Consider the following 19,816-nt stretch of genomic DNA (forward strand, 5'->3'; position numbering starts at 1 on the left):
CACTAGTAATATTCTGACATACTTCCTTCCAGCATTTTTCTACACAGCATTTTTCTTATGTTGTTAAGATCATATTGTATATATAGAATCTCATATTCTGGTTTTCTGGTTGATATGATATGGTAGCACTTCCCTTTTCTCTATAAAAATTTAAAGGTCCTATTAATAGTTCATCTTACAGATATGCCAGATTTTATTGAACATTTGAATTTTTGATACTAAAAATAAAATTGTGATAAGCATTTTTCTGTATAAACCTTTGTTTTAGTTTGGGTTATTTCCTGAGAGTAGATTTACTAGTAGGAGATTTACTGGGTCAAAGGCTAAGGCCACTTGAAGAGCTTCGATGCTGCTTATCAAATTGTTTTCTAGAAAGAATCAGTTCTACTTGTACCTTCTGTTTGTAAGATTCTCTTTTCATTTGCCCTTTGTGAACAAACTTCACCATACATACCATGCACCATATAATAGCAGAGGTGAACACCTGAAAAGTTTACCAGTTTGAACAGTTTTGCCAACACAGAATATGTCCTTGCCTTCATTAAGTTTGCTTTTAAATTTTTTAAATTGTAACCGTAGCTACAAGGAGTGTGGGTATGAGCAAGCGGGTTATATAACTGGGCATGGGCAGGTGGTGGCAGGGAGCGGCAGCCGGGTGAGAAGTAGTCTAGTCGGTGGAACTGACAACTGGAATCACTATGTGACAGGTAGATACTAAAAACTTATTATTTTCCCTTTAGAGGAAAAATGATCAGATCTTACTTTAAAATATTTTTATATCCAGAAAAGGGAACCAGAGAACTTCCTGTCTATATAGGCCCAGAGCAAGTACAATAAAAATATTTTACTGTTATGTGGTGAGTATAGGTTGATTACTTAAGTGTTAGATTTAAACTATTAGCAGTCTGAAACATCTTACCAAGATTACCAGTGATAAGAATACCATTTAGATCAGAGTGAGAACGATTTAATATCAAACCTTTAGTTTATCATCTATCGAATTTTGTCAACTGAGACCTTAAAAGCAGGAGATGGCAAACTATGGCTTGTGGGCCAAATTTGGTTGCACTGCCTATTCTTGTATAGCCTGTGAGCTAAGAATCATTTTTACTTTTTTGAAATGGTTGAAAAAAAATCAAAAGAAAAATACTACTTCGTGATATGTGAAAATTACTGAAATTCAAATTTCATTGTCTATAAATAAAATTTTATTGGAACACACCACACTCATTTGTTATGGCTGCTTTTGTAAAGAGTTGAATAGCTACAAGACAGAATGTAAAGGCCCTCAAAGCTTAAAACACCACACAGGAAAAGTTTGCCAACCTCTGCCTTGAAGTAATGTATGATTTATATTTTCTCCACTAAATTTGATTACTTTAATGAGTAGTTCCCAGATGCTCTGCTGCTTTTCAAAATTAATTCTTACCTTCTTACATTTTGCATTTAAAAGTATCTGCCACTTCATGAGTTCATGGAACTTTTTCTTACATTTGTTTTGGAGCAATATTTTACTACTTTCTCTAGCTCTGTCTAGAGCCCATTTTCACCCTGCCTGATGGTTTGACCACTAAAAACTTAGCCAACAGTGCTTTCTATTAGTCAGGAAGGAAGTTACCCTGAACAGCCCATACACAAACCCTACTAGGTGATAGAATTGTCACTACCTTCAGTTTGGCTAAATTATACCAAGCTTCCCATGATTCTAAGCTGCACATAATGTCCATATTCTGGGGAAAGATTCCAAAACTCATACTTTCAGTCCTTAGATCAGCTTTATATGTGAAGCACTTCTTTGAAGACCAGTCCGTAGCTGGTTTTTGTTCTTGCCCAAGCTGATCTGAAGTCACCCGCACTGGGATGTTTAAGGGCCCTTTGCGGTGGCATATATGACTGTGCAGCTGAATATGCTCCATTATTCCCTTGGAAATAGTTGTGTTCTTCCTTTGTTTGTGTAGGCAAGCAACTGTTGTGGGATATCCAGCATTTTAAGTGATTTTGCCTCAGAGCATGTGTTATAAACTATAAGGAGAGTTTGTAACTTTTCAGTTCTAAAAAGTTTTTCAGCTTTGGATGTCTGGAATTGGTTGTGCCTGTGTTTCTTCTCATCCTGTTGGGACTCAATGTTGTTAGCAACCTCCTGTGTGGTTCTAAGATAAGTTGACCTCTTTGAAACCTTTCCAGGTGCCATCGCCACTTTCTTGATATCAGCAATATAAGCTTTCATTGTTTAGCGGAGTTAAATTCTATGAACTTGAGAAATCCTCCCCGAGACTATGAACTGACTAACACCCAAGGTAGCATAAACATGCAGACACAAATGTTCCTAAAACCAAGCCTGCTGGGCAATGCAGGATATGACTTGGAGTCTGGAAAAAGGAACAGTTTGCTCACTTGTGAGTCTCTGACTGCCTCCAGGTGCTGTGTCAAGCTAGTTTTTCTGATCCTCAGATGTAACCTTGCATTAGAATATAGCAGACCTTGCAGTTGTGGATGTTAAGGAATCCCATGAAGACCCCCCTGGGCTGATTAAGATCTGTGGCTTCAGAGGGTCCTAAAATACATTTCCTTCAGCCAATGTGGCTGTAGTAATGAGAAACTGTTTTTTTTTTTTTACAGATTTGATCCAAGTTTTAGCTTAAAGATCTTAATGTCAACAGCTCATCTTAAAATTTTATACAGAGGATTCAGTTACAAATTAAAAAGAAAAAACATTTAGTAGGCACCTGTCTTGTTTCCAGTTTGTCATGAAAACATTATTAATGTTTTTGGTAATACAGTTAAGGCTTTGCATGGGTTCATGCTTGGACTAAGAATTCCATATTAGTCTAGCTTTAAATGTGGCATATTATACTAGTGATTTTTCAGGCCCTTTCTTAAAACCTCACAGCCTGTTTATTCCTATAGACAAATTACACTGCCAAAACCTAGGAGAGTTTGGCAGTGTTGTGGAAATAACACTATATTGAGAAACAAAAGACATGGGATTCAGTCCCAACTCCACCACCATCTTAGCTTAACATTTCTGTTTGTCTCCTTAGCTATAAAATAGGCCTAACAATAACTCAAATCACATAGGGATATTGTGAAAGCTAAGCTAGTAATGCACACAAAAAAGACCTTGAAAAAAGTGCAAGAGTGTAGTTGTGAAAGGTGTAGTGGTGTGGTGGTCCGTCCTTCTCTCCTATTTATCTCCTTCCCACTCAGTCACTGCATGTCCGTAACATGGAGACACCTGCCTCCACATCCTGAGCCAGCTGTTCTTACAAAGAACACCCTTCCTGCTCTGCCTCCAGTGTCCACGGAATATTGAGGGTCACCATGGACCATAGGTGTCTATGCATCTTCGAATGACTGTGAGGGGAGTTAAGTTTCCTCTGCTTTGCTTTCCACATGGCCTGAGCTGTGGCATGTGAGTGGGTGACGTGGCTGAACTATGCAGACGATCACGCCGTTCTGCAGCTTCTCAGAGGTTTGTTTCCTATCACTACTAGTTCATTGGTGGGAAAGCAGTGATCAAGGAACCCTTTCAAATATCTAAAAGGCTATAAACAAAGATTCACATGGGTTGTCTCTGAGTGGCTGAAATTACAGGTGGTCATTTTCTTTTTTTTTGGTCTATACATCTGTATTTTCTCACATTTGCAATTCATAAGGAAAAAAAACACTTATTTTGAAAGAAACTACCCTTTATGTGTATAAACAGCAAACAGTAACTTAAAAACTCTACCATGGAAATTTCTCAAGAGGAAAATTATAAAATAAGGGCATATCATTCACTCTCTAAACATGAATGCAGTATCACCTCATGAAAAATCTTTGTGAGAACTTTGATTTAAAAAAGGATTTATGTAGTTTTAATGTCTTGTCAGATTAATTCAAATTAGATAAAGATAGTTATATAAGAAGAAGTACACTTTCCCTCCTTTTCCAAATTTTATACTAACAGTGTGGCAATATGATGAAAAAGCAAGTAAGAAATCAGAGCCTAGCTACTGGGAGGGGGGAAAAAGCAAGAGGAAGCCTGAGGGTATAACATATTCTGAAGCTGGTCTATAGACCAGATGCTTGTTCTCTAATCTAATGACTTTGTTCTAATAACAAGCAGACAGTAGTTTCCTTATTACCCGGAGTTTTAGAAATACATTATTCTTGAGAGTACTTCCTAGGATTTATTTTACTCATTTAAGGCCACCTCTTTGTATTTAATTCATCCTCATATTACTCCTGCAGGGCAGATCCCTCTAATTATTCCCATCTAAAGTGACAGGAAAATGGGATTATACTGCTTGGAAAACAGACGTCCTTTGGTATGGCTTTACTCAGTGCTCCCTTGAGCGTATTTTTTCATTGTGCTCACTTTCCACATATTGTGAGCTGTCCTTGGAGGACAAGGACTGTGACTTCCCTGTCTGAATTCCTAGTACCTAGCACATGCGTGGCACAGAGTACGTAAAAATCGGAATAAATGAATAACATTACCCAGCACATAATGCTTACGGTATGTCAAGCACTATTTTAGTACCTTATACAAATTGTTTACTTCACACGACCCTATGAAATAGGTGCTCTTATCATCCCCACTTCACATATGAGGACACCAAGGCACGGAAAGCAAGGCAAGGTTGCCCGGGGCCAGGATCCCAGCCTAGACACCAGCCTCCTGGTCATCACAGCCTGCTGCCTGAACAGCACCCCTGCTGAAAGGGAGAACGATCCCTTCCATGAGAATTGTGGGCACCCTGTGCTCCTACCCCAAACATCCTGAGTTTACGTCAGCTGGAGCTACACGGTGTGGTTCCCTGGGAGACTTAAAAAGGGAACTAACTGGACACAGGCACACAAGTGCAGGATAAATGAATCCCCAACCTTAACAATTGCACTGTTTGTAAGGCTGTTTCTCAAATACCTGTGGGGATTTGTGAGAGCGCCAGCTGTACTGGTGACTATGGAGACTCGCCAGCAGAATATTTTCATCAGAATCCACCTGGCCAAACCGCAGTGTCTCCTGTGTGTCATTACAGATCACAAAATGGCTGAAGACCAGCTCCTCTACCTCAGGGCATTTGTTCTGAAAGAAAAAGAATATGAAAGCCAACGTGCATCAGATTAATTGCAAGATGTTTGGCAGCTGTCTGCCCAGTGGCGATTGCTACAACACAGAAACACTACAAGATCTGTTGTCATTAGCTCTGGTATACAAACTATTCTATACTTCCAGGATAAGCACAGAAAATACCTTAAAGAGATCTTACGTGTTCCAAGAATATGTTTTGATTTATATTCCTGCAAAATAAATCATATACACAGAAGAGTAATAGAACAATGAGATCCCTCAAACTTTTAACATTTTAAAATGAATTAACATGCTACAAAGAACGCTGTAGTGGGTAGTGCACATTTTAAGCAGAGTACTGGAGGCTAGAATTACCATGTTCCTGGCCTTCTAAACTTGACAATCAAGACCAATTACCAAAGCCACAGTTTGTACCCTACAGAAAGTAAGGATCATTTAGGTAATACATCCCCAGATCCCTTGAGGGGGAGGGTGGATGTGTGTGTATAACTCTGCTCAGGGAGAGACGTAAATAAAACCATAACTTTCCCTCTATTGCTAAGAGGCTGAACACACAAAGCAGATCAACTCCAGATCAGTGTACGCCAAGATGCAGTTTGCAAGAGAAATAATGTCAGTTGAAAAATAGTTGTTGGTGTCTGTTTCAGCTAACAGTCATCAATCAGCTCATGTCTCCCATTAATCTGCTAAAGCTCAACAGAGTAGTAATATGTTCCTGTGTTGATACCTTCTCCTCAACTTAATGGTGTCTCCACTGGTTACTGTTATATCAAAACACTGGCAGAATGATAGAGCATTTCTGTGCTTACTCTTTATCACACTGGTTAGGTTATGGCTCAAAATTCTTAATTAGCCAATCAAATTGCAGACAATGGGAGGTACTATATAACTGATGCTCCTCCAGTTGGCTTTTATTTCCTGGCTGGGGATTTAAATAATAATGTCATAATGTCCCACTCTGTCATTTGCCATTTTACTGAGGGGAGGTACTGAGAGGGAATATATTACTCATGAGCACAGCGGTTTAAGTGATTGTGAGGCCTGAAGCCAAGGAGTCTATGGATGAATGTACCTGGAATCCAGCCTGGACCCACCTTGAACCTCATTCAGGACAGGCTGAATCCCCTCCCAGGCATCCAGAAGGCCCCCAAAGCAGGTGTGCAGCGTTCTATGGCTCAGTTGGTGTAGAGGCACACATATCCTTGGGGACTTCTAAGCCCTCGTTTTATCATCCATCTGTTCCCACCAAACCTCCCTATTCTATTCTCAAGGAGCAGAACCTTGCTTGACAATCACACTGGTTACAAAAAGAGTCTCTGGCTAAGTGAGACCAAAGCAATTACAACCAACAATTACCTGCTGTCTACCATTATACTGTGCTTTGGCTTTTAATCATCAGCTTTGATTTCAAAACTTAACTGCGGGTCCTGCCTAATCTCGGCCCTGCTGCATCCTGAGCGGTTCTCCATTTGCTCACTACACGCTAGCTCCGCCGGCCGTTCGCAGCTCCTACGCTACACTGGTCCCCTTTCAGTTCCTCCAACACTTCAAACTCCTTCCGACTCCTTTTCTCTGCGTGGAGCTCTTCCCTGTGTGACTAATTCTTTCTACTCAGCTTTCAGGTTCCTGCTTTCAAGTCACTTCCTCCAAGTAGCCTTCTGAGGTCCATTCTGGACCAGGTTAGGTCCCACTATTTTATGCTCACATAATACTCAATATTTCACCTTCACAGCACTTACCCCTAATGGGACTAAGTAATTACTCTTATGATTAGGGATTCAGTATTGTCTCCACCATTAGACGCAATGCTGCATAAAAGCAGGGCCCAGGTCTGTGTTATTTACAGCTTTATCTATAGTACTCAGCATAATGCCTGACACATAAGTAATCCATAAACACTTATGAAACAAATACAAGAGTAAATTTAATTATTAAAATTATAAATGTAGTATATGTTCCCAGCAGAAAAATCAGAAAATGTAAAAGTGTGAATTTTTAAAAAAGGTTCTGTTTTTACACTCAGAGATAATTGCTGTTAACATTTTAGTAAATTTTTTTCCAGCAGTTTTTCTCTTCTGAGTGTCTTTGCCTATTCCTAGTCTAGTCTATTCTATCCAATTCTATCTTACATATCTTACATATTTAAAGGTTTGTAAATCCTTAATCTGGAGTTACAGTGTATAATTAGTTTTGATGAGATTTTTCCATTTCGCATTATATAATCAACATTAACTGCTCTCCTTGTAAACATTTTTCTCTCCTTTAGGTCCAAGAGTATAAACATGAAGATAAGGATATAAATCCAAACTCCTACTTCAACATCCTGAGACTGAAATTCAGTTTTCTGAATGAATTGTGATCAATTTGCTGGTAACCAAGAGGTTAAGTTACCAGATGGAGCTTGAATAGAAAAAAAAAAATCACATTACTTTTCTCATCTCTAAAAACTGACCTTTAATAAATGACCATAGTTTTAGAAAAAATATAAATGAAAGAACACAAGGCGGTTGTTTACATTTTTCTAAAGGATATTCAAAGTCCTTAGGGAACTGTTCCTCTACTGCTCCTTCATCTGTGGAGTTCATTGGAACAGGAAGAAGTTTAAGCATATCTTGGAATCTTTTAAATTCTGGTATTGTATTAAAAAATTCATGCAGATTTTATATGATATCACATAGGTTATACCTCAGAATGCTCCTTCAGACTTGTAATTAAAAGATGGCTTATTTATATTCAAGATTTGTGCTGGAGTTTTGTACCGGCATTTGCACTTTAACAGATATCACTTTTGTGTAAGATAAGACACATGAGCATAACCTTGATTTTCATACAAAAATCCCCTTTAAATGCTCTTTTGTCTAAAGGTGGGAATGTGACATAGAAATATAAAGCAAACTACAAGTGGCATTTTGGGCCCTTAATATGGTTTCACAAAACATTCATCATTTACAAAAGAGAAAAAAAAATCTACAGTCAGGGAAGTCAGATACTGATGAAGGCTTCTGTTAATCCTGAACTTGGGATCTGAAGGTGAAAGGCCAAACTGTTTCATGCTTCAACTGTCTGGCCCATCCACACTGGATAGGAAAGACTTCTCTCAGATATGAATCTGATAAAAAGTATGTGGAGAACTCAAATCACTTACCCTTCTTATTAAATTTGTATTTATCATTGGCAATAATTATACTGTATTTGAGTATTATACACACAATAAAATCCAAGCCTGGGAAATTAAGTTCCTCCTTTAAAGGGAATAAGCCACATTCAGAGCATCTTGGAAACTAATGAATTTAACAACCCTCTATAAGCCCCTTCCAATGTCAGATGTCCTATAATTTCAAAGTAGTACATTTTTGTATTTACTTTAGAATCCACAGGGTTAGGTGCCTACCACATTAAAACTTGGTGGCAAGTACCCTTGACATGGGAGGAAACAAGAAAATTACAGCAACAATTACAGAAGTATATCCTCTTGTGGCTCATGTTAACACTGCCAAATCCCTGTATAAATCAGAACCAACTATTCATAGAATGTACCTGTCAGCAATATGCTACGTGACATATGGCTCTACTTAATCAAATATACAATTCCATTTTTTAAAAAACGCAGAATATTCCTTCAAGGCACTGTGTTAGCCAGTCAGTCATTCATACTCTGATGTGGTTTAAAACATTTAAATATTTATACACCATATTTTATTTTTATGTATAGCTGTGTCTAAGAGAGTATTTTTACCCTGGGAGGAAACCGATATTTCTGAAGGCCATTTTGCAGTAGTTGCTACACATGAGCCCTCTTATAATGGCCCTGATACCAAGACAAAAATATCCTAGGTTTAAATGCTCTATCAGTGACTCTTTTATATTTTCTAAGTTTGTTTTTTATTAAATGCATTGTTCAAAATATGACAAAAAACAGAAATTGGAGCCATAGAGGTTTTTTTCACATTGCTATTTGAACCAGCTGCAAAGATTTAGATCACACTAGCTCTTATTTTACGCATGTCCTCTGCAACAAGAAAACCATGGAATGCCCTTAAAAAAGAATTTCAAAATATAAAACAGATGTGTTATCTTCTTTCCCTTTGCTATTGTAGTGCCATGTTAGGTAATTAATTCCTTAGTCGTGTATAGGTCTTCATGCATATAAAGAAAAGAGTTTATTCCCATAAAAATTCTTAAGTTAGAGACCTCAAGCCTCTCCTGCCTTCACTGCTCCTGTCTCTACAGGAGGTCAGTGAAGGATGAACGGTCATTTCTCTTGGGAAGCCAGCTACGCACAAATGTATGCACAATATACAAAATATGAGAAAATGTCTCAGCTTAAATAGCAGCATAAACTTTATGGAAATAAAATATTATACTGAAAATCAGTAAGGGACACAGAAGTGATTTGCTCTTCAATTGCTGAGCTTATTATCCAAATATCCTATGAAATTATTTTCATGCTAGTGGACATGGACACGTTCCTCATCTTAAATTTGCCATTCAGCACAGACTATATACTTCACCCCCTTTTTGATATGGATAATTTCTGACAAGAGAGAAGAGTAAAAAGTTGTTCATCAAGAGTCTTCAAAGTGATTAAAAAAATCTATTATCAAGTGCTTTTTACTTGATCAAAATGGCCGAATGATAGGTGGGAGAAAGACTAAGATCACATTATGCTCACATATTTCGTCTCACTGATTTTCCTCTTTGGAAAGATGGAATGCTTATTATCAGCAAGGCTCACGCAGGTTCTTCATTTCTGTGGGAGATGCTCAAGCAATTTGATACATAGCTCAGTTGAAGCCTTGGCAAACTGAAGCCATAATACTTGGAAAAAATTTCTGGGAATATGTTACTTTCCACACAGATGTGGTACATTAGTCACAAAAATGTGGGCATGATCTCTGATGCATGTGTAGAGAACCCAAATTCTCCAGTTTTTAAAAATAATATGCATAATACCTTGCCAAAACACAGAAGGCCCCAAATATTATGGTGCCCATCAAATTCTTCATTCTCTTGCATTTTTATTTGTGCTTAACTTACAATTAGAAGTGATAACAGAGTGCCTAGTAAAAGATCAAACGCGGACAAACTATAAACTGTTCTAGAATGTGCATACCTGTTGCCAAGCTTGTATTGCAGTGCTGAGAGAATGAACTACATGTTGCCCAAAGTTTACAAATACAGAGTCAACGGTGATGGTGCAGTCAAGCAGCTTTTCTACTGCATCACTGGAAACTGCAATCTGTCCAAAGATGCTGAAGGGCTTCACCATGCTTTGCATCGTGGCATTTCTGCACTCCAGAAGTTTACAGTCCGCTTGAGCTGAGAATTGGATCTCCTGACAGGTAGGACTATTGTTCCACTGCCGAAGATACATGTGTGGTTCTCTGAAGGAAACAATCATGTATTCTAGTTCTGATGGCACATTTTTATCAGAAAGAAATGGCCGCAGGTATTGTGGTGGAGCTGTTGAAGTAAACAAGAAAAACCGCAACTGATGAGTCAATATTTTATGGAAATAAAGAAATGACATTTAATTTATTCACTTTTTTGGTTATGGGATTCAATGTTTGCTATTTAATAAATTTAAACGTTCTCCTGGAGATGTCCCAATATTTGAATTACCATTTGATATTTGCAAAAATAACTGTTCAATCAGATCTCTTGTGTATATATTCTCCAAAGGTTATACTCACTTTCCCAGACAGAAATCTGATTTCAGAAGACAACAAATAAAATGAAGAGGAGGCAAATATCTAAGAAGAGTTTTACAGAAAAGCTCTTTATCTACCAACCAAATCTCAAAAACAAAAACATGACTCAAAGAGAGTTAGAAAAAGCAGGTTAAACTCCGTTTTTGCTGAAAAGGCAAGATGCTTAACAGCAGCTGTGTTTAGTTTTAGTCTGATTTTTTTATCTTATTTTTTTTCCTTTTTCCATTACATGTAGCTTGAAAATCTAATACCTGGATCAAAATGTTTTAACTAGACAAGGTTGTACAGACTTCTAGCAATAATTATTCATGTAAAATTAGCAAGTTTATAGAAGCCACTTTTGGTATATGGGAAAATTAAATCTTCTACCTTACAAACTTTTAAAAATGCTAGTCCTTTAAATTAATGGAGAATTTGCCAGTCTTTTATAGAAGGTAATGATATTTTTGAAGTCAAGTACTTTGGGGATCTATTTGTCATTAATGTAATGGCTCAGGATACAGAACAAAAGCAGATACATTTCTTTCAAAAAAATCGTAATTGGGGTAACAGGAAAACCTGCAATTTTTGTAACTTCTTGAGAATTCTCATTAGGAAGCATGCAAAATCATGTCAGTTCCATACAATTGGAAACCTATATAATAGGTCTATATGATGGTTCAAAAGTAAGGTATACACCTGTTACATGAAATCAACCTCAGAATAACTTTGCCAGTGTTATTGTTGGGAGAAATGAATGACACTTCTAAAAATTTCCACCACCATGTGGGTGGTGATGAGCAGCCAAGGAGCTTTCGGTGGGGGAAATGATGAGCAATCACAGCACTGTGGAACACCACTAACACTGTTGTGAACAAAATGGAAACCCCTCTGACTTTTTACTTCAAGAAAATAAACTACCAGGGTAAAATCGATGAATTGTGTCTTGAGAACATTCAAGACAAAACAATAGGAATTTTAAATGGATGTTATTCTGATGCTGAAGTAAAGAGATTACCTGTGCCCAGCTGATCAAGGTGATGACAAAGACGGAACTCCAGGTGAGCAAACTGGAAGGAAATGCTGAGAGATGGAACAAACCACGGGGTAAAGCAGGAGTCGACTCTGGTACATGCAGCCAGGGCTGGTGGGGTTACAAGTTGGTCACACGTACTTTGAGAACCAGATTCACTTGCAGAGCTATGGGAAATAAGTAATAAAATTAGTCCAATAGCTTACCTTTCCCAGTATCATATAAATGAAATGTTTTTCTGTATGGGTTTTAAAGCTAGCACCTATAATCCTATAGTCAATATGTGACTATCAAATCTTCTGTATTGACTCATAAACTAGTTGTTTTTTAAAAATTAAGTTTTTAATTTTTGATTATACTCTATGAGTTATTAGCAGACAAACTTCAAAGCAATCCTCAAACTGTAGGCTATGTTGACCTACCTCCAATCCAACTTTCTTCCATCCTCATCTCACATAACTTATGGATAAGTTGTTCTCATAGTAGTTTAGCACAGTTCTGAGAAATGACTCTGCTGTTGAAAAAATCCAATACTTTCAGTGCTATCATAAATGTTTCATTTTTCCAGATCGGCTATTCCATACTCCCCCGTGAGTCAGTCAATACCCTTTATTGGGGTATACCCATTGCACATTAGTTGCCATGGAAGTTACGACTGTGGCCAGAAGAGCCAAGGCCCCATGGATAACTGCAGTGTGTGGGTCTTCTATTCACCTGCCTGTCCTCACAGCACCATTTTGTACAAATAAGATCTGATTAAAGGGAGTACAGAAGGCATCTGTAGGAGGGCAGAAGTTCGTCCATGGTGGCTGCTGATGTGCATGGGAAACATGCTACTGAGCTGCCTTGCCTCAGTGCCAGCAGAAGCATGGGAGCTGGGGTTTGGGATGGGACACGGTGCCCTCTGGTAACTGTGGGCCACTGACCAGATGCTGCTCTGTTCCTCCTCCTCCTCTTCTACTCTCTTCCTCCCAAATCTGAAATTTGCTCTCTACCTATGGTACCCTGGCTCACAAATCCATGAGAAGTCTAGAGAACAAACACTGACTTACAGTGTCCTCAGTAGAACTATTACAGGAAAAATTAAATAAATAAATTCTTGGATCTCAAAAAACTCACAGTCTAACTGGTGATATAAATATGTGGACATTTAGAAACATTATAAAACAGAACAACCACCCAGGAATAGGAAAGTCACAAGTGCTGCCAGAGTGGAAACATAAAAGAAACTAAGAATGGTATGGGGTGAATTATACAGGATTCTCAGAGTGTGACTCTTCAGCTGAGTTTTGAAAAAGGTTGTGAAAAGGCTGGTGAAAATGAAAGCTAGGATTATTCCAACACATTTATGGAGCATTTAATTTCAAGGAGTTTATAGTTACGTGGTGGTACTTACTGCAATGTTAGTAAATCTCCATTGCATACCAAAAAAACACAAACTCTGGGCAGTATGTTATGGCTAAATGTTGCATGCAAAAATGCAGCTAAGTATATTCTTAAAACTTCTTATGAATGCGCACACTAAACAGCTTTCTAGGAATTTATATGTGAAGTTACAAGTAAAAGATTTCATTGGCAAGGTAAAATTCTAATTTGTATTTATTCAGAAAGAGCAAAATGTATTAGTTGTACAGTGTTTTACACATATGAACTCCCTTACACTACTTGGGGAAGTTGTTCGAAATAGGGTACAATATTAGTCAAAATATTCTTAAAAATCCAGGTGAGAGTTCTATGAGATCACTTTTAAAACAGTGAGTATACTATTTGAGGGGTTTATTTGAAGCACTTTTCTTGTCAGCTGTAATTTTTGACACTCTTGAGATATTGCAAGATTTATTTTCTCTCTTGAGAGTAGCAGATACTATAACATATTGAAAAACCTTGCTAAAACATCATAATCATGATCTTTATTTACAACAAATTAATTCTTCACATTTCCTAAATTAAATGTACAACTTAATTTTAAAAAGAGATCTTTTAAAGTATATATTGTAACTCCTAACATACTCAAGTAGTCAGCAATACTCTTTCAATCTTGAAATCCTGACTAAAATGGTTACTATGTTAATTTACATTTAAAAATTTAGACTTTTACTTAAAAATTGGAGTCATATCAAAATCGAAATTTCTTAAACACAAAATTAGCATGGTATATAAAATATGAATATATTTAAACTATAATTTGAATCACAAAAATAATTTTTCGATACTCAACTTAATTTGATCATTACATATGATAAAAGCATATATATTTGCTTACCTTACACATAAGGATTAAAAAGATCTCAGTGTAATAGAGCTAAACAGCTATAAATATGAGAGTGACGTTCCTACTAGGGATACTTAGAGTAGCTACCTTTGCATAATTTCCTTAAGCATACAATTTACATGATTTCCTTAATTCCTGACTTTAATCTGATCCAGATAGCAAAAGGAAAAATGTAATATATGGGATGTGTAACAAACAGAAACAGAGAGGAAAGTAAAAATGGCTCCTAGGGACAAGGTCTCTCAAATAGTAATACACAGAACTCAAGATTCAATAGTTTGTTCAAGTATTAATAAATTCTTAATATAAACACATTTTTAGAATAATGGAACTATTTTAAAAAGTAGGAAAGTACAGCAGGAGTTTTACAAATCGTACCTTCATTTTACCCAATGGGTTACTTTATCAACTGCCGTGGGTGACCTACAGAGGGGTATCAATTCTTTCACCAAGGAATGTTTTTCTAAGTTGAGAGCTTGGTTGATCCACAGGCACTGTGGGAACTGAGGCAAAATCCTTAAAAATTCACCCCTGTGTGTCATGCTGAGGTGAACCCCTGTAGCACTGCAGGTACCCAACCCTGATCAGACTTGACAGATGAAGGCTTGAGCTTTTCTCTGGATCCCTCTGTGGTAGTAGGATTCCATAGTATAGCTTAGAGACTAGGCAAAGGAGGACAGGGATAACAGAACCTGGGTGAAAATGTTCACACTGCAATTACTTATACTGTAATCTTGGGTAAGTTATTTCAACTAGTTAAATCTGTTTTCTCATCTGTAAAGTAAGTACAGTAACAGGACCTACATGTTGAATATTAGTAATATACTGCATAGAAACTGCTAGCATAACGCCTAACACTCCGTAACAGAAAGAAATCCTTCCCTTTTTTTCTGGCTGGGAAACGGTGCCATACTGGTTACTCAGTTTAATGTTAACTGTCGTTGATTATCCTTAGCCCCCAAGAGAGGGATTTCAGAAGGGCACACTGACGTTCATCTCAGTGCTGCACTCTCTCAGCACTGGTTCACCGCAACGCTCTCCTGCCTGCTGCAGAAACACTTCTCTGTCCATCCTAAGTGCTGAGGGCGCACCGGGGGGACGTGTGTACCTGCTGCCCCGTGTTCTCTCTACCCCTCACAATCATTGTGTTTGAAATGCTTTAACTCTAACCCAAGATAAGAAATACACTTTAATTGAAACCTAGTACACAGATAAAATGAGAGGTGGGGGGAGGGGGAGATTTACTGAAACTATGATACACTCTGATTTTTTTAATTGTAAAATATACATAACATAAAATTTACAGTTTTAACCATTTAAAAGTATACAGTTCCCTCCATATCCCTTAAACAGTAACTCCCCATTTCTCTCTCCCTCAGCCTCTGGCAACTACCATTCTACTGTGTCTCTATAAATCTGACTACCCTTGGGATCTCTTATAAGTGAAATTATACAAATTTGTTCTTTATATACTAATATTTCCTATTTTCTTAAAAAAATTTTGGCTGCAACCTGCTAAACTGATTTCACAACCCATTAATGGGTTGCAGCCTATGGTTTTAAAAAATCAGCTTCAAGGGCCCCTCAGGTAAAGGACTCATTTATATCTGACTTAAAAAAAAAGAAAAGGAGTAATCTCTCTGGTTTAGAGAATAAGCACCATGACACAGAGACTTTGTTAATACCATCAGCCTAGACTTGAGGAAAAGCCTGAGGACACTGAGCATTCTCAGGAATGCGTAAGGGAGAAGCCAGCAAAAGACGATTTCCCAGGAGGGGTTATTACATAGAGTTCAAACCCCAACTAAAAGGAAGTAGTAAAAGGCTTTAAAAAGCCACTTGGGGGAAAATGCAAGCATTCCTTCTACCTAAGGAAGAAAAGGCAGAAATTTATGTTTAGCTTTAAGAAAGAATTTTCTGGATAAATCCTGACTGTATCATTGTATGACCGGAAACACAGGGGAGAAAGCAGTTCCAAATGTCAAAGTTTATGTCTGAATGGTTCACGGAAGACAAACAATTTTTTTAAATGGTATCCAATTAATTTAGGCACGTGTAGAAGTGTGAGTCCAAGTAGCCAAATGGAAGGGAGCAACATATGGAGGCCACGGTCACCTTTTTGTAGGAGAAAGTACAACTTGTGGAGAAAAGAAATGATCCAGGGATCGACCACAACGTGCTTTCTCTAATTCCTACACTGTCCATATATGGAAGGATCAAGGCTTTGGGGAATGAAAAGCATCTCCCCACATAAAAAAGCTGTGGACCATTATCTCAAAGATTACCAAGTATGAGTGGACAGTCACTTCTTTTATGGAATCTTTAGGGATAGGAGAAAAAAATTTATTTTGGCATAACCAAAGATGAAAGTAATCCAAAAACTCAGCAGTGTCAATTTTCACTGCATAAGAAAGAGCCACATACCCTCAAGCCATTTCCCTTTCCAAGATGCCTTCCTCTATGAACCGGCATTTTGCGGGTGGGGACTGTAAGCAAGCTACTCTCACAGGTTTTAATGTTGTGAAAAAATGACCATGCAATATGGACAACAAACCGCCAAAGACTTGGCACAGCTGAACAGAGCTCAACACTATCATCAAATAACTTGCAATAAAGTTAACTGGACATTACTGTCCTACATGACAACTGCCCATACATACTTCATGTGACTTCACATAGCCACATACTTCTGGAGTTAGCCGTTTGGGGTGAGGGTATGGGGAGAAACAAAGGAGAAAGTTGCTCTGGTCCATCAGAAGACATGTAATTGATACCAAACCCAGGAATCCTAGCAGGGTGGCCCAAGGCCTGAGAGTTGGGTCCACCACTCCATTTCCTTTTTTTCCTCCTATGGCCAGTCACTCAGTAAGAATGCGTAAATTCTAAAGAGAGTGTGTGCTTGCTGGCTATTTTCTGTTTGCTTTCTAGATCTACTTTCTACCCTTTTCCATCCTCTTCTCTGCCTCTGGACTGTACAACAAGCTGTTTTGTCCTCTGGCTTGTCCTCTGGTTCAGACAGTGGGAGGTGCCCACCAGAGTTAGAAGGCAGGAGAGTAGGGTAGGGGATATGCATTCTCCTGGATCTCTTGGCCTTATCTCCATGTATGACTGCTTCCCTCTTTTAGAAGCAGGTATAACCACCAGCTCTGAGTTTGGTAAAGGCACTGTCACCTGGCTCCTTCAGGCCTAAGAGTGGGATGGTTCCCCAGGGTTCCTAGCTCCAGGGCACTCTACTACCCCTCGGCCCGGCCCACACTTTTGTTAAGTCCTTTCACTGAACTCTCCTCCACCACCTAGTTTGAGGGTACCATCTGTTTCTTGTCATGACCTACTGATGAAGAGGATTTACACAGGCTTCAGCATGGGCAGTGCGTGTGGGCAAACACATAGATGATGTGATTAAAGCTAAATGAGCTGCAATGGATATCCTGATCAAGACTTTAAGGTTTTATCTTTTGTCTCCAAGTACACTGCTCAACAAACAGAAGTCTGCTAAAGATTAATACTATTGTGGAAACTAAGTTTGAAGTTACTGTATTTCAAATGCTACCTTCAAAAAAACATAATTACCAATCATTCATTTGCATATGGTCAAGCAAACCTGTAGTTAAAGATAGTGGAATGTAATTATTACAAACACACAGGAATTGAATGAAAGATAATACACGTATATGGGATAAACAGACGAGGGTTTAATTGAATCTTCTGTTTATCGTCCTTTGTACTGAAGGCTACTTGCCATCTCTCACTTAGGTCCTATTCATTTCTTACAGTCTCAACTTAAAAATCAGTTTTTTAAGGCCAAATAACTAGTTGGTGATGGAGCCAGGACTTAAACTCAGGTCTTCTAATTTGAAATTCTCTGTTAAGTGGTGCTTCTGTGGTACCATTACCACTGACCTTCCCTATACTGTTGCAACTTTTTGTCAATTATGGGCAAACTGCCTTTTTTTAAAGATTAAGCTTCATGGACTTATTCTTATGAACTTTCTTCCCGGAATGCAACAATCTAATGCATATCCTCCTCAAACTACTGAGACTATTACTTATGATAAGACAATCTCTAATCATGTCAGGTTTTTGTCTAGTTCTAGATTTCTTAAGACAGAATATACTGGAGCTAACTGTAGCAGTTTTCTTCTTTCATGAAACGTTGACATTAATAAATTGATGTTTTCTTTCTGGAAACTGGATAAAATTCATTTATTGTCTCTTTCAAAAATTGTCTTAGGAATGTGTTGTGTTGACTTTTAAATCACGTCTTTAAATTTAATGACATTAATACTAATTTCTATCTGAAAAATGGTTAGTGTCAAACAATTTAAAGCAAAATCAGTTGTGAAATATTAGGTAAGTGGAAAAATCCAAGGTGAGGACAAAAGATCTGTGGTTACAATGTCAAAACCTTGGTGAAAAATTGCCTGAATCCTTAAAGTTCTACATTTCTGTAATGCTAACCTTACCACAAAAGCAGTTTTTATTAATGTTTCAGATTCAAAGGAATTAATCTTGACTAAAATGCTTCTTTCAATGATGAAAATGCATTCTTTCATAACTAGAATCAAGAAATAACTTCTAACTTGGTACTATTAATGAAACTCAGATTTAAAAAAATCAATTTAATTATATATATAGCTCTATTTTCTGAGATTTCCTGGTTTCTGATTAGATAAATCTATACTTAGAATAGACAATCTTTCTTTTAGGCAATCTAATCTGCTTACTCCTCACAGGGTAGGTGTTCTGTTTTACTGCATTACATAGAGGTAAAATCAAGACCCCCACTCCTCTAATATATTTTCACTAACTGTACATTACTTGGTAAAATATTGGGAAGGAAAGAGGCCAAATGACCTAGAAATAGGAAATACAGAGCATATAACGTTAGTATTAAGCATGAACAATAATAAATGAAAAAAACTGAGGCTACAGACTAAAATATTAGCAGAAGTTATCTCAGTGTGGTATGATTATGGGTGGTGGTGTTTTCCTAACTGTTCTCCAATGAATACATATTATTACTAATAAAAAAAGAGAAATCATTCACAATTATTTATAATGTAAAGTATGAATCAGAATACAAAATGATGTCCTATGATTATAACCTGTAATGGCAAAAATAAAGGTAAAAGAAAACCAGTTAATACACAGGGTCTTGGAATAGTGGGTTTTTTTCTGTTGTCAGAATGTTGTTTGGAGAAAAAAAAAGATTATAAAAAGGAATAAGATAATGCTAAAGCCAACTCACTAAGAGAACTGGAAGGTCGGACATTGAAAGTTGTATACAGCAAGATGGGCATAGGCCCACAGTACCATCATATCATATGACCCAAAAAACTCTTCCACTGATTATAATTCAGTGTCTTTTTCTTGTATTTTAGGGAGCATGAACAGAAAGGCTTAATAGGGGTATGTAAACTACAACAAGTGCTAAAGAATAAGTTGCTGAAGCCACTTTTTTCTCTACTCCAAGTAATTGGATGTATTAAGCAGACAGACATTGGAAACAGGGACAATCTGGCCCTGTTTTGCCACTAACCAGGTATCCTTTAGCAGCTGTGGAACAGGAAGTTGTGGGGACATGATTCAGAGTACCTGAAGCCTACAGCTCTAGAGATTCATTAGGGCCAAATAGATTCCAGAGCTGGATAAAACTTCAGCCATCTGAAATCCTTTGGGTATGAATTACTTTGGTTAGCCAACTTTTTCTAATGTCTGGAGGTTTGTCATTTAAAGTTTTTTAA

General features: G+C 37.6%; 1 protein-coding gene across 4 annotated transcripts in view; it reads right to left on the reverse strand.

The window, feature by feature from the left end:
- The window catches only part of VPS13B (vacuolar protein sorting 13 homolog B), an 876,251-nt gene that overhangs the window by 77,397 nt on the left and 779,038 nt on the right, over nucleotides 1-19,816 (reverse strand). For all 4 annotated transcript variants that reach the window (XM_036876002.2, XM_057497864.1, XM_036875982.2 and 1 more), the window contains exons 41-43: nucleotides 11,786-11,967; nucleotides 10,191-10,540; nucleotides 4,910-5,071 (exon numbers count right to left, since the gene is read on the reverse strand). In XM_036876002.2, coding sequence (XP_036731897.2) covers nucleotides 4,910-5,071; nucleotides 10,191-10,540; nucleotides 11,786-11,967 — 694 coding nt within the window. The remainder of the gene's footprint in view (nucleotides 1-4,909; nucleotides 5,072-10,190; nucleotides 10,541-11,785; nucleotides 11,968-19,816) is intronic.

The sequence above is a fragment of the Manis pentadactyla genome, chromosome 3 (genome assembly GCF_030020395.1).
Source record: "Manis pentadactyla isolate mManPen7 chromosome 3, mManPen7.hap1, whole genome shotgun sequence".
Lineage (NCBI taxonomy): Eukaryota > Metazoa > Chordata > Mammalia > Pholidota > Manidae > Manis > Manis pentadactyla.